General features: G+C 50.9%; 1 protein-coding gene across 11 annotated transcripts in view; it reads right to left on the reverse strand.

Annotated features, from left to right (window-relative positions):
- The window catches only part of Wt1 (WT1 transcription factor), a 47,484-nt gene extending 35,386 nt beyond the window's left edge, over window positions 1-12,098 (reverse strand). For 6 of the 11 annotated variants that reach the window (XM_076844318.2, XM_076844319.2, XM_076844314.2 and 3 more), the window contains exons 1-3: window positions 11,639-12,098; window positions 5,950-6,072; window positions 5,430-5,532 (exon numbers count right to left, since the gene is read on the reverse strand). In XM_076844318.2, the coding sequence (XP_076700433.1) occupies window positions 5,430-5,532; window positions 5,950-6,072; window positions 11,639-12,083 (671 nt within the window). In that variant the 5' untranslated portion in view covers window positions 12,084-12,098. Of the gene's footprint in view, window positions 1-5,429; window positions 5,533-5,949; window positions 6,073-7,817; window positions 7,828-11,638 lie in introns of those variants that run through there. The other 5 variants (XM_076844317.2, XM_076844315.2, XM_076844321.2 and 2 more) reach the window with 3 other exon arrangements.
- Between the last annotated feature and the right edge of the window lie 1,371 nt (window positions 12,099-13,469).

The following is a 13,469-nucleotide window of genomic DNA, read 5'->3' on the forward strand; positions in this document are numbered from 1 at the left end:
GAAGCTGCCTGCCTGAACTTTCTGCCCAGCAGGCTACAGTGAATAATTATTTCATAGTCACTTTCTTGGTATTATAATTTCTCTCAAGCTCTCCAGCTAACCAAGAGAAAACCCCACTGGGGATGTGATTTTTATTAATAAACACTTGGTCAGCACAAAAATTAACAGAAATATTTGGAACTGATTTTTCCTTATCCCTGGAGACAAGCTCAGTTCAAGCCTGTGGCTTTGATAACACTATCTACCATCAGACAAAGTGTTTGAGATTTTCCATTTTGCCTACCTGTGTGGAAAGCAAATAGTAGTATTGTACTAGGTGAAAACACCAAGCAACACTCACATGGGTGCACATGAAAAGAGACATTATTAATTATGCCTTTATTTTCTTAAGCACCGGTTGTCATCTGATTTATGTCTACGTCGGAGGCCAACCCAAATGGTGAGTGGCGCACTTCCCATTGACCTGCAGATGCTGAGATTCCACAGAACCCCTATGGCTTCCATGGAGGTTTCTCTCATGTGAAAGGCAGTATACTTCCAGAGTTGAAGCAGTATTACCCGATAAAGGGCCAAAATAGAGGAAATGGATATATCCTCATTTATCCAGCACAGTAGCTAAAGAAAGATACACAAAGCTAATAAAGAAATAAAAGAGAAAAAAAAAAGTCTTTTTAAAAATCAGTGTGAATGGGAATATGTTTTAAACACAGCGTCCACAACTTTTCAAAACAGCTCGGAGGATCAGTTCATGAAGTAGGCGCAGTAAGGGCTCCAAGGACAGCAAGCAAAAGAGAGAGAAGGGGACTGGAGAAGATGGAGCAAGGGAAGAAAGAAGGGAAGGTTCAGCTGGCTGCCTGGTGAGGTGATATTTAGAGGTTGGACTTCACTACCCACCCCCTACCCGCTGGACATCAATGGGGTCTGCCCTTCCTGGGACCTTGCTTCTGGACAAGCACAAAGTAGTCAGTCCTCCTGGGTCAGATAAATGGACAGAAAGTTCCATGCCCTGGAATTCTTTAGGTGCCTGTACTGAGCTTCTCCCCGTAGTTCATGCCCACTGGTAATGAGAGAGCTGGAGTGGTCTGGAGTTTGAAAGACAGCTGTTTGTGAGTTAGGATTTCAGGAGAAAGCTCACTCAAGTCTGCTTCTAACAGTATTCACCAAGGAAAATGCTGCCCCTAAGCCACTAAGAGCTTTCTAGGGATTGTAAAAGACTTTCACAACTGTGGGGGATAAAGTCCTCCAGTAAGACCCAGGACAAATGCCATCTTCAAAAAGAGAATGGCAATTATCCACATGGGTGCAGAGGGCAGGAGGATGGATTCTGAAACCTCACTACTTAAATCTGAACAAGAAATCTATCCCTTACTGTGTCATCCTGGGGAGGTCCACCTCTCAGGGCCTCAGCTTCTTCCTCTGTAAAATGGAAGTGATAACCCATTGCTGACCTTGACTTGTTTTTATGGGGATTAAAGAAGTCGTCAGGATTTGTAAGGTGCTTACAATGAGACCTGGTGCACAGTAAATCTACATAAGCATTTGCTCTTATTATTTACCAGCAAAAGGTGCAGGCATGGAAGTAAGTATAAGGGAATTATCCAGACAAAGAACACTGAGTGGTCCAGCATTACTTGGTGATTCAGAGCACAGACAATCTTTGAAGTTAGAAAGACTGAGAATCAAATCCTGGTTCCAATTCTCCCTTACTGTATAACCTTGAGAACATCAAATTGAGTCTAATTTTGTCATGAGTAGTCAGAAAGGCTAAATGAGGGAACTGAAGGGGCAGAGTGCCCAATAGCACACAACTAGCATGGCTTATTATAAGGAATCATGCTTTCATCCAGCTGTGGTCACTGGGTTCCATAAAGGCCAACATCTGGTTTCAGAAGCTTTGGTGACGTTTACACAAAATTGCCCACCTTAGTATTAGGGGGCCAGGGGCCTAGGACAGATGGATAAGGGAAACCACTTCCAATCACTTCCTGTGAGTTGAGTAGGGCTATTTTCTATTCATTGCTGTTCATATTCACACAATAATGTGAGCAGCTGTAACTTCTCAGATCTGTTACCTGAGAGAGAGGAGAGAATTATGCAAGGGACAAGGAAAGAAGGGGAACTTTGAGATTTCTCAAAGTAAATTCACAGTGTACATTGCTATTTCATATCAGATATATACCACTGCCACCATTTCAGGTTGAGAAGAAAAAGAAGAGTCCAAGTCTGGGGAGACAAAAGCTTTGTGTGGGGGAGGGGAGAGGAAATGGTGGGGAAAAGCTGAGCAGTCTGCCTCAGGGGGTCAAATACAACAAAGCAAACAAGATACAAGCAAGTCTTTCCCAAGAGGTCTCAATTTTAGAAAGAAAAAGGAATGGACCCAGGGACTAGGAGAAAGAACTAGTGAATATATAAAATTCAAAAGGTAAGCCATTGAACAATTAAAATTTCATCTTATTTTCTATGTTTTTCAAACACAACATTCACAAAAGCATTTAAATACCCTTCAAACTTATTTTGGAATAGGAAAGAAGAAAACCATATAACTACAGTAATGTTGGTGCACAGGCCCAGTTGTAAAACATCTGTTTACCTATCCATTCATCATTAGTACATGGGAGGGACATGATTTGGAAAAGTGATTGGCAATGTTGTGAATTTAGATTGGCTGGAACGTCAAAGATTCAAAAGCACATACTTTAAGGGAGCAAACTCTTTTTCTACAGGGGTCACAAATTCTTTTTTGAGATGTTTCTACTGAGGAAATTTCTATAACAGAAGAAAACTGTAGGATAGAATTAATGTAAAAACAAAACCAAAGAAAGTTTCATAATTACATAGAAAGAAGAACATCTTCTTCTGTGGTCTTCAAATATTTCTAAAAGATGAATCTAACAAAATTGCTTTCTATAGTGACCAATTAGAAGCTGGATTCGAAAATGTGAAAATTTGCCAGGCACGAAGCATATGCCTGTAATCCCAGCAGTTCAGGAGGCTGAGGCAGGAGGATCACAAGTTTGACGCCAGTCTCAGCAATTTAGTGAGTCCCTAAGCAACTTAGCAAGACCCTGTCTCAAAATAAAAAATAAAAAGGGGCTAGGGATGTGGCTCAGTGGTTGAGTGTCCCTGGGTTCAATCCCTGGTACCAAAAAAAAGAAGGGAGGGAGAGAGGAAGAAAGAAAGGAAGGAATGAAAGAAGGAAGGAACAAACAAACGAAGAAAGGAAGAAAGGAAATTTGTATATAAAATACAACCAGGGACTAGAGGTATGCTTAGTGGTAGAGCCTGTGCTTAACATGATCAAGACCCTGGATTCAATCTCCAACACCAAAAAAAGTTTTTAAAAAAAAAAGAGGAGGAGGAGGAGGAGGAGAACAACAAACAAACAAAAACATCTGAATGACCTGTCTACTTCCACAGTAGTCACAAATTCAGCCCTAAATCAAAATCCACTTCAGGGACATGGTTTGGAGAACTACCATTAAACCACTGGTTGTGATTACTGTATCCTGGGACTCTTCTGTATAGGCTGCTCAGCTTCTCTGATGGGCCCCCTCCTAGAGTCCCACAGAGTCCAGGCTTGGCAGAAAGAGGAGCAAGGGATATGCATGTAGCAGATCATCACTACTTCGAAAGACATCAACACCTCCTAGTCCTCAAATCCCAGGAGATATGGGGCCTTCGTCAACAATGCCCACTCCTATACTAGTCTTCCTCTAGCTAGTCTCCCATATGCTAGTCTTCCTCTAGCCTGGGGTGCGACTTGGGGGAAAGTCCACGTGGTGCCAAGGAGAGAGAGGTGGGCCAAGGTGTTCCCATAGGGAACTATTCCAACTGGTCCCTTTACAGCTACTAAAATAACAGCAATGACACCCCGGCAATAAACAGGAGCAAGCGGCTTAAGAAGGATGTCAATGGCCCAGTTGCCACAGTTCTGCTAAGGTAAGGTGTTTCCGCACAGAATGGATGTGAATTCTGTAACCATTCAGTGACTTGACCACTGAGAGGAGGCCTAGATGGCAGGCTTGGGGTAAAAGGTGGGTCTGCTGGTCCGTGATGCCAGAACAAAAATGGTTTCTAGCTAGGGAGGGAGCAAAAGCAGGGTGTGCAGGTGTGACTATTGGCCTCAGTGTGACCTTCATCCACTTCTCTGCCTCTCCCAACTCCCCCCCCCCCCCCCCCGACAAAAAAGATCCGATTAGATATGTCAAATTTTCAGATAAAAAGTAAAGGTTTTAAGTCCGCGTTCTTCAGGCGTCAGAAACAGAAGAAGCGTGACCTTATACCTTTCTAGAAACTTTTAGGAAATGATGTCGGGGTGAGAGAGTCAGACCAGTCCCAGGCACAATCTCAGAAGTGCAGCTGGGACACTGGGATGCGCTGCTGCTACTCAATAACAAGGACGCGCCCCTCCTCCACCTGCCTGACGGGAGGTCCCCAGGCGCGGCCATTCCCCCACCCAATCTCCCAAGACAGGCGCTTTTCCTTCCTTCATTACCTCACTACCTCCTTCCCTTGACGTCAGCCCCGGGTCTCCGCGCGGAGGGGCGGGAGGATGGGGATGGGTTTGGGGGCAGTCGGTGTCAGGATCCCCGCAGCACCCGGGGAGGGGAGGCTATGAGGTAATGCGCGCCCAATCCTGGGCCACAAGGGCAGCGGCGAGGACACTTTCCTGCCCCCGCCCCACCTTCCCGCCCAGCGCAGGCCCGGGTGTGCGCCACAGTTACTAGGCAACCCTATCAGGGACGCGGGATGCCGGCCAAGTTCACCCAAAGTTGAAAAATAAATTTGGGGGAAGAGAAGGATAAAGGGCCTCGGGGGAGGAGCTAAGAAGGGAGGGGGCTGGTCTTTTGCCTCCAGCGAAGAGCAAGAAGGTGTTGCGGGCTGGAGCAAGGCACACGCAAGGCCCTGCTACGTATGACCCGATCATCTTGTGGCACCCATGCTGGGGTCGTGCCCCGGCGCACAGCCACAACGATGCTGGGAAAGACGCTTACAAAGCATTGCAGGCCAAAAGTCTAGCTGGTTGGGTGGAGAGAAGGATGTGGACCACGGTAAGCGCCATCTAAGTATTCTGGCCAGTATGGCCAGCGGGCGAAGGGGAAGAATAGAGAGGGGTGGACTCCCTATTCAATCTTTAGTACCGAGGAAGTTAAAAACCTCCCAGGAAAGAGTCTTTAAAAAAAAAAAAATAACTTCTCTGGAAGTGGCGCTCCTTCTTCTTTAGTTCCATACAGCAATTGCCCTCATTTATATCCAAAACAAAAAACAACCAGGAGAGGAGGGAGATTTGCTTTTGGGCCAGGTAGAAAGTTGAAGGAGTCTTTTGACTCCAGAACCCTGCATGCCTGCAGCCAGTGTTGCCCGGTATCTGATGTTCCCGCCACCTGGAGAGTGCCCAGGACCCATCACACTGCTCAGCAACTTCTTACCTGCTGTAGGGTGTCCTCAGCAGCAGAGCCTGGCTCCCTGTGCAGCTGTCGGTTGGGGTATGGCAGCCGTAAACCGGGGGCGGCACGGAGTACTGCTGCTCGCCTGATGAGAGAGCCAAAGACAGCAGTTTGAGCGCACCCCACGAGTGCTATGGACGGCGGGTAGGGAACAGGGCATGCTGAGCTGAGGGCACTGGGGCCTGCATTCTGGGGCGTGTTCATTGAGGCCGCCCAGATTGTAGCAAGCTAAAAGCTTCACATTCCCATAGCAGTCAACGCATGGCCCGAAAAAGCTCTCGGGACAAACGTAGACTTGGTTGAGTGGCGCTTTACTTAACGCACTTGGGACGGAAGGCGAGGCAATCGTTCTAAATGATGAAATCTGCCTAATTATCCCTAAGATTCCTTTGGATGTCCTCTTTTCTCTTCCCCAACTTGCTAAGGGTTGAAAATTCCGGGAAAGGGGCAATTGTCTAGAAAAAGCGTGTAAAGACCCCCCACATCATTGCCACCGGCTTACCCAGAGATCCCTGCTGGCCCATGGGGTCCTCGTGCTTGAAGGAATGATTGGGGAACTGCGCGGCATGGTGCGAGGGCGTGTGACCATAGCTGGGCGTCCCGTCGAAGGTGACTGTGCTGTATCCTGCAGGAGAGGCAGAGAAGAGAAGCTAGGCGTCAGCGACGCTCTTGGGGAGGTAGGGACCCTGGATCTGAACCAGAATCAGGACGGAGGGATGCCTCACCACTGAATTCGGGTTCACAGCAGAGGATATAATTCCCCTTCACCAGCCCAAGACTTCCCGGCTGGAAGGCCCAAATCCCGGAGAAGGATCTCCAACAGGCTCCCCATTCGTTCCCAGCCCAAACGCCGAGCTTCCCGCCGTTTCCCAATCTGTTTATGCTTTTATCTTCCACCGTGACTGTCGCTTTTAAACCGAACCTCCGTTGGCAGATCAGGTATAAAAACCTGTCGCCTGCTGGGCGGAGAAAGTTGTTCTCCCCCCAAAACAAACCGCGGTTCTCGCACAGGGGCAGCATGGGCGAGCGAAATGAATCTGCTGGGCTGACCCCGCACTGTCTCTGAGCTGTAAATCAGGGGCCCGCGCACCAACTTTCATTAATTACTCGGAGCCAGTTAAACGGCCTGCGTTTTAAATGGGGGGAGTAATTACCAAGTAATGTTATCTGTCTGGGCTGCACAACCGACACCACAACACCCAGGGCCCTGGGGAAAGCTGGGGCGGGGGGTGGGGAGTGAGAGGGGGAAAGTCGGCCCGGAAACCTTAACCCCAGACCCATGTCCCCCTACCTCTTTTGATCCACCTGGCCAACTCCCTCACACCACCGACCAAAAGACGGGCTTCTTTCAAGGTGGTACTATGTCTGGTACTATACACCTGGTAATATATCTCCCTTTCCCTCCATGGCAGTGCCCAGTTTGCCTACCGAGAAACTATCACGTTCTTCCGTGTCCCTCAAAGATGAGAAAAGGAATGTGGTGTCTCAGTTGGAAAATGTAGGCTTTTATGCTGTTATTAAATTTGCTTTAAACCTATTCAATCCACCCGCTTTTTGATAATTGTTGGTGCCCCTAGGGGAGAAGTATCCTCGCTAAAGGTCACTCCTGAGACCTTTCATCGATGCTCTGAAGGCTGTGACCTGAGGTTCAAAACAAGTGGCAAAGAAACGTGGCAGGACATTTACACTGGGGCTCCCTCCCTGCAAGGCCACTACAGCCAGCCCCAGGTCTTTTCAACTGCTCTAGATCTTCAAACCTCATAAAATTCCCAGGACTGAGGCAGGGCCAACGGTTCCAATTCCCCTGGGATGATCAAGATTCTGCAACAAGTGTCCAAGAAGACTTGTTCAGAACAGGGACTGGAGGCCAATTACCTCCATCTTTGGAACAAAGTCAACCACCCTCCCCCCACTCCCCCAAAATCGAGTCTCTTTTATTCACTGTGGGGCAATAAAACACAGCTCCCTTCCGTGGTGTTTCAGAGAGGGATGGAAGGAGAGAACGAATTGGAGTCACCCGGATGGTATAGGTCAGGCAAAGATTGGTGCCAAAGATTGGTGATTTAAGAAACCACCAGCTTTTATAATCTACATGATCCTGGAAACCCTCCATTTCTTGCCTGCTGAGTAAGGACAGGTTAACCCCCTTCCAGTTAACTCTTGGGCATCGGTGAGCACGCTTAGGCTTCCAGGAACTTCTTTTAGGGAGCGGAGGCCTGGCCGTTTGAGGCCTACAAATCAGCTTACAAACGAAATTTGGCTCTGGGTACCCATTTTTGCCCAGAGGGAAGACCGAATTTCTGAAAGGGCTTTTTCTAAATGAGGAGGAGGTGGAAATAAAAGCGAGAAAGAAATTTTCTATAGACAAACCCTTCTCCATTCCTGAGCTGATGAGCAGGCAGTGACCCGAGGCCCACGCGGTCTTGGGAGGCTCGCTCCTCAAACAGTAAGTGTGCGGCAGGAGCTCGGGTCCCCGAGTGCAGCTTCGGCACCGACTCCGTGGTCCAGAATCGCACCGGCCCAGGGATGCTGGTGTCCCGTGAGGCTCCCTAGTCACCCTCCCGGACGGGACACCGACCTCTCCGCCAGCGGAGACCAGTCTCGAACCACCACCCCCTCGGGTTTTCCGGGAGGGGCAGCGATGAAAGCGCCTGCTGAGCTGAGGGAGGGCTGTTTTAATTAGAAGCTTATCGGACGCAGGGCTGATTAGAGCGCACCGTGCCCAGGCTCTGCGCTGGGGCGGGCGAGGAGAGAGCGGGGGCGGGGGCTGGAGGAGGGACAGCTGCAGCCGGGAAGGAGCAGCGTGTTCAAAGGCTCCTTGTACAGGCCTTGAAGGGAGAGGCCCAAGCAGCCAAGGTAGCGCCTTTCCCACGGTTAGTCCTGGCCCGGGAAGGGAGCGCAACCTTGACCGCTGGGAGAGGCGAGACACGCTCTGAACCCCTCTCCCCCGCCCGCGGCTGCGGAGGATCCCGGGAACTGCCTTGCCCGCGGAGCCCTGGGGAAGCTAAGGGATGGAATGGACTGCCAGGAAGGTGCTCAGGAAGCTGAAAGTGATAACAGCGGTAGTGGGATTGGGAACATCTTTCCCCCAAGAAATACCCTGTCCTATGTGACCAGAGGGGGGCGCTTTGACTGACCCTCGGGCGAAATTCCTCTGACCATGTGCCCATGCAATAGCCTGGAGATCCAAGGCCTAGTCCTGAGCTTGTTCTTTGGGATCAGGAGCTGCCTGGAAGCAACATTTCTCTTTTCTCTCTTTCCCCTTTTCTTCTCCCTTCTCTTTCTCCCTCCCTTCCCAACCCTGCTTTGGGCTGGGGTTAGAAAAGTCCTCACTCCCACTTAAACCCTGACAGACTTTCCAATCATCACACACATTACAAGTAGTTCAGTGCTCGTCCAACTAAGCAGAACAAATCAAACTCCACACTGGGTCAAGATCTCTAGAAAAGAACCCTAGAATAGTCTCACTTCAATCTCCACCTCTGCCACAACCTGAGAGACCTCTTGCACACGTAATCTCTTAGCCCTTGAATTTTCTCATCCAGAAATAAAAGTGTCATTCGGTGTCAGGCTGTGAGCTTCTTGCAAAGGTTCCTGAGGCCATTAATTGTCTTAACATTCAGTCTCCAGTGCCTGGCATAGCGTAGGCAGTTGATGTTTGCTAAATTAATATTTAGAAGATGTCAGCTATATTTATGAAATGCAAGAAAAATAAAGTGCTTATAAGAAGCTTGGGGTGGGGGTGAGCGGATGCCAGCAATAGCAGCAATTGCCCTTGCCTATGGTCCTGCTTGAGGGAAGGTAACCAAAGCCTGAGAGTCTGCAGTTTGGTCTTGGGAGTTATGATCACCATTGTAACCCTTTCTGGAGAGGACTGGCATCTTTGCTTCTCCCTTCCAAGCCTCAGGTTAGGCCTTGCATACCTGGGGGCAGCCACAGGACCCTGAAAAACCAAAGGAATAAATGTGGAATCTCAAGGGCCCGTCCTTGCTGCCTACCCAAAGTAGCAGCTTCTCACATACCAACCCAGCTTCTATTGCCAAGTGAGCCCCAAGCGATAGGCATGCTGGATCCATTTGTTTTTACTAGGAGCAAAAACTCATCGGCAGAAACTGGATTACAAGCTATATGACGTTAGTCTAGGGATATCTTCTTCATTGGGCTTTTCCCTGAAGGTGCAATAAGGGTGGAAACTCGCATTCACCTGCTCCTTCTGGTCCTTGTCCCTCAAGTGTTTTTTCTCTATTCTTGTGGCGGCTGGGACTGTCTAGAGGAATCTGGATTTTCCCCAGATGTGTAGTGACCACTCCCAGCTCCCCATGTCAGATTGATGGGGTCAGGAAAACAGAGCTGCCTGCAAAAGGCTGGATCCAAATCCAAGCAACAGAGCCCATGTTTCAAAAATCTGAATCCAACCTAGACGACTCAAATACAAAGATAATGACACAACCGTATTTTTGACCCCAGGAGGTTAGATCCCAGTTTCTTCTCCACCCCCTCCAAATAGCACAAATCCTCAAGGCTCACAGCATACACCTGCCTGCCAGTGGAGCTGTATCTGGTCCAGCGACATTCTGTGTTTTGACCCCAAACAGTGAGAAGGGCAATGTTTCTGCATCTCTGGTGTATAACTCTTGCCCAGATCCAAGCTCAAGTTTGCCAAACTCTGTTCTCTCACAGATGAGGAACCAGACCCGGAGATTCGCAAAATGTAGCACCTGTATGCTAAGCAGAGATGGCTCCATCGAGAATACGAACCTCTGTGATCAACACTAAGCTGTCCCATTATCCATTAAGTAAAAACTGCTAATTTCATTTATGAAAGGACCTAGAGTGGAGGAACCCCTTGAGTGTGCGACACGGATCCCAGATTCTCCTGACCAAAAGGGCGGTTTCGGTTTCGCTAGGGATTTTGGATTGGCCAGGTGCTCCAAGGTGGACTAAAGTAGAAATGGCCTCAAGACAGGCTTTTAAGAAGGAAGGGACCAAGGCGGCAAGAACAGCTTTCCTTCTGCGACTTGAGAGCGCAACACCTTCTGCAAACAGTTCACGCCCTGATCTTCCATCCCACGCATTTCAGAAAAAGCCCAGTCCCTGGGCCCTCACTAATTTTGCTCCAGGAAAAGCATCCGTCATTGTGTTAGCAAAGCATTTCCTAAAATATCGAACCAAACCAAATTAGTCTAGATTCTCAACAGCAAAGAAGTCAAATAAGAATAAATGAAGAGACCAAACTACCAGTGAGCATTAAGACAGGGTCTGCGCTGGCCCTGATCAAAGGCGGGGAGCCTCCAGTACGGGATGAGAAAACATACTTACTGTGCGCCAAGGCCCTTTCACATTGAACATGACGAATAAACCTTTGTTCTAGCCCCAAGTCTCTTAAATTTTTTTTTTTTTGTCCCCAGCTGAATCCCGCAAACCCACAACGAAAAAGCACTGAGTAGCACTGAAAGGAAGAACTCATGTCATCGCCTGCAGTTAAGATCTGGCTCCCAAGAGCGTGGAATCGGATAAGCCGGGTTCTCTTCTATCCCTGCAGCCTGCGTGACCTCTGCCTTTTAAAAATCCCAGAGAGATTTTCATTGTACAATATCCTAGAGTTACACGCGGACGCGAACAATGCTCCAAAAAGCCATCTAGTCACTGGCCCATTCATCCCCTCATTCTAGTGTTCCCCAGTACCTGTACACCAAATGTGGGCCAACACTGTTAATAAGGGCAAGAGATGTTCCTTGACATTTTGCAGCGACGGAAGCAGCGCAGGCTGAGCATCCCGCGCTTGTCCCCCTCCTAATCCAGTCTGGATATCTAAAAAAAATCCAATGCTTAACGACAATTGGGTGGTACCTTCAGCAACAAGACCTCTTCCCAGGGCAGACCATACACTGCACTAGTCTCTTCTTCCCATTTCCGTGGAGACTAACAGTCCTGGAAGTTCCGAAAGGCCCCAAACCGCCTCCCGGCTCAAGCGAACTTTCGAGCTCACAACTTCGCTCTGCCCTGCAAGCCGTCCAAAGCCGATGCGGACGTACATTCTCTCTCCCGCCGCCGCTACCGCTACTCTCGCCGCCTCTGGACAGGCAGCCGGCTTAGAGATGGGATGGGGTAGTATAAGGAAGAGGCCACGGGTGACTAGAGCCCCGGAGCCGCTGCCCCCGCGTGTAGGGGGCGCTCCCCGGCCTACTCACCCTGGTTGCGAATAGCGGGCTGGCTCTCGAGACAGCTTGGCAGGTAGGGCGCATTGGGAAACATCCTGGCCTGTCCGGTGGACGCCTGGCTCGGCGGGGGAGGACCAAAGGGTCCGTAGCGACAGGCTCCAGCTGTACCGGTGAACTGACCGGAGAAGTGGACGGTGAAGGCGCTCAGGCACTGCTCCTCATGCGGCTCCGCGCCTCCCCAGCTCGGTTCCTGTTTGATGAAGGAGTGAGGCGGTGGCGGAGGCGGAGGTGGCGGCGGAGCCGGCGGTGGCGCAGGACCGCCCAACGAACCGTAAGCCGAAGCACCCGGGGGCGCAAAGTCCAGCACTGGCGCCCACTGCGCGGCGCCGCTCACTGGCAAAGCGCAGCCGCCACCGCCACCCAAAGAGGGTACCGCCGGCAGCAGCGCGTTCAAGTCCCGCACGTCGGAGCCCATTTGCTGCGGCTCAGTTCCGGACACCCCGCGGCTCCTCCGGCCCTGGGGACGCTCGGCGCTGGACTCGGAAGCGACTAACTTGGTCCAGATGCCGCCAGGACTTCGGTCCCCCGGCTGCTCAGGCTGCTGAAGGCACTCAGGCTCCAAGCGGAGCGTGTGCTGAGATGCCGGCTCCGGGGCACACGTGGAAGCCGGCTCCTGCGGCAGGAGGAAGTCCAGGATCGCGGCGAGGAGGCGGCGGGGCCCCTGGGCTGCTGTCCCGGGTCTGGGTGGGTGGGTGAATGAGTGGGAGGGAGGGAGGGAAGGGGGGAGCCGGCAGGCTGTCGGGTTGCGGAGAGCCCCCGGGTGTGGGCGCTGCCTTGAACTCCTTACCCCAGCTGCCTGGCTGCCCCCAGCTTCCCAAAGCTCAAATAAGAGGGGCCGGCGCCGGGAGAGGAGGAGGAGTCAAGGAGGCTTGGCCGCTCCATTCACACAGCAACCCAAGCCCGGCCAGGCAGCGCGCGCAGCTCCTTGGGGGCGCCCTTGCAGCGGGGGCGGGGGCGGGCCTGGAGAAGCGTTGGATTCAGAGGCACTCTCTCCTATTCTACCCGCCACGCGCTCCAAACTGGCCTATGTGGCACAACCCTCCCCCTGCCTCCCCTACTGGGCCTTCGAGAGTGTGGGCGCCCCGCGGCACTGGCAGGTCCCTCCAGGTAAGCTACGAGTCTCCTCAGCATCTGAAAGCTGTAGGAGTACAGATGGGTTGTTAATCTGAGAGGGCGGGTTGGAGGGAGGAGCAGGTGGGCTCCAAGAGGGCGGGAACTTAAAAAGCACCGAGAACTCTCAGGGGTTCAGAGGCGGAAACCTTTTCTTTGCATCCGAGAGTCCAGCTCTTGTTTCTAGAGTCCTACAGGTTACTGGGAAGGGACCGGTCCCTATGAGTTCCAGAGATCGGGACTACAGATGAAAATACCCCAGGTAGATAACCAGTGCGAGCCGCATTAGTTACAAGACTACTAGTAGTCTAGTAGTTGGTTGCTTGGTGAGGTTTGAGCCCAGCGGAAGACGGTTGCCGCCTCCCTAAAATCCATGTGAGAAGCACTTAGTTTCCCTTTCTGGGGAGTATTTATTTCTTATACGGTTAAACCGGGAAAACAGTGGCTAGTTTGGGGGGGGGGGGAACTCCTTGGGGGAAACGCCCAGTGCCTGCGCTCTTTTCCGGCTGGAGCATCCTGGCGCCCAGTTGAGGGAGGAAGGGAAATGGGAAGGGTTTGGGCACCAAGCCGATGGGGAGAGGGTGGCTCCTGGAGCTGCTCTTCCAAGCACTGCTTCTGCTCCTGATCCCGGGGAAGCCGTTCTGGGTGCACAGTGATTAACCAGAAGTTGCAAGCCAGTTAGGCCGATGGG

This window comes from Callospermophilus lateralis, chromosome 2 (genome assembly GCF_048772815.1).
Source record: "Callospermophilus lateralis isolate mCalLat2 chromosome 2, mCalLat2.hap1, whole genome shotgun sequence".
Classification (NCBI taxonomy): domain Eukaryota; kingdom Metazoa; phylum Chordata; class Mammalia; order Rodentia; family Sciuridae; genus Callospermophilus; species Callospermophilus lateralis.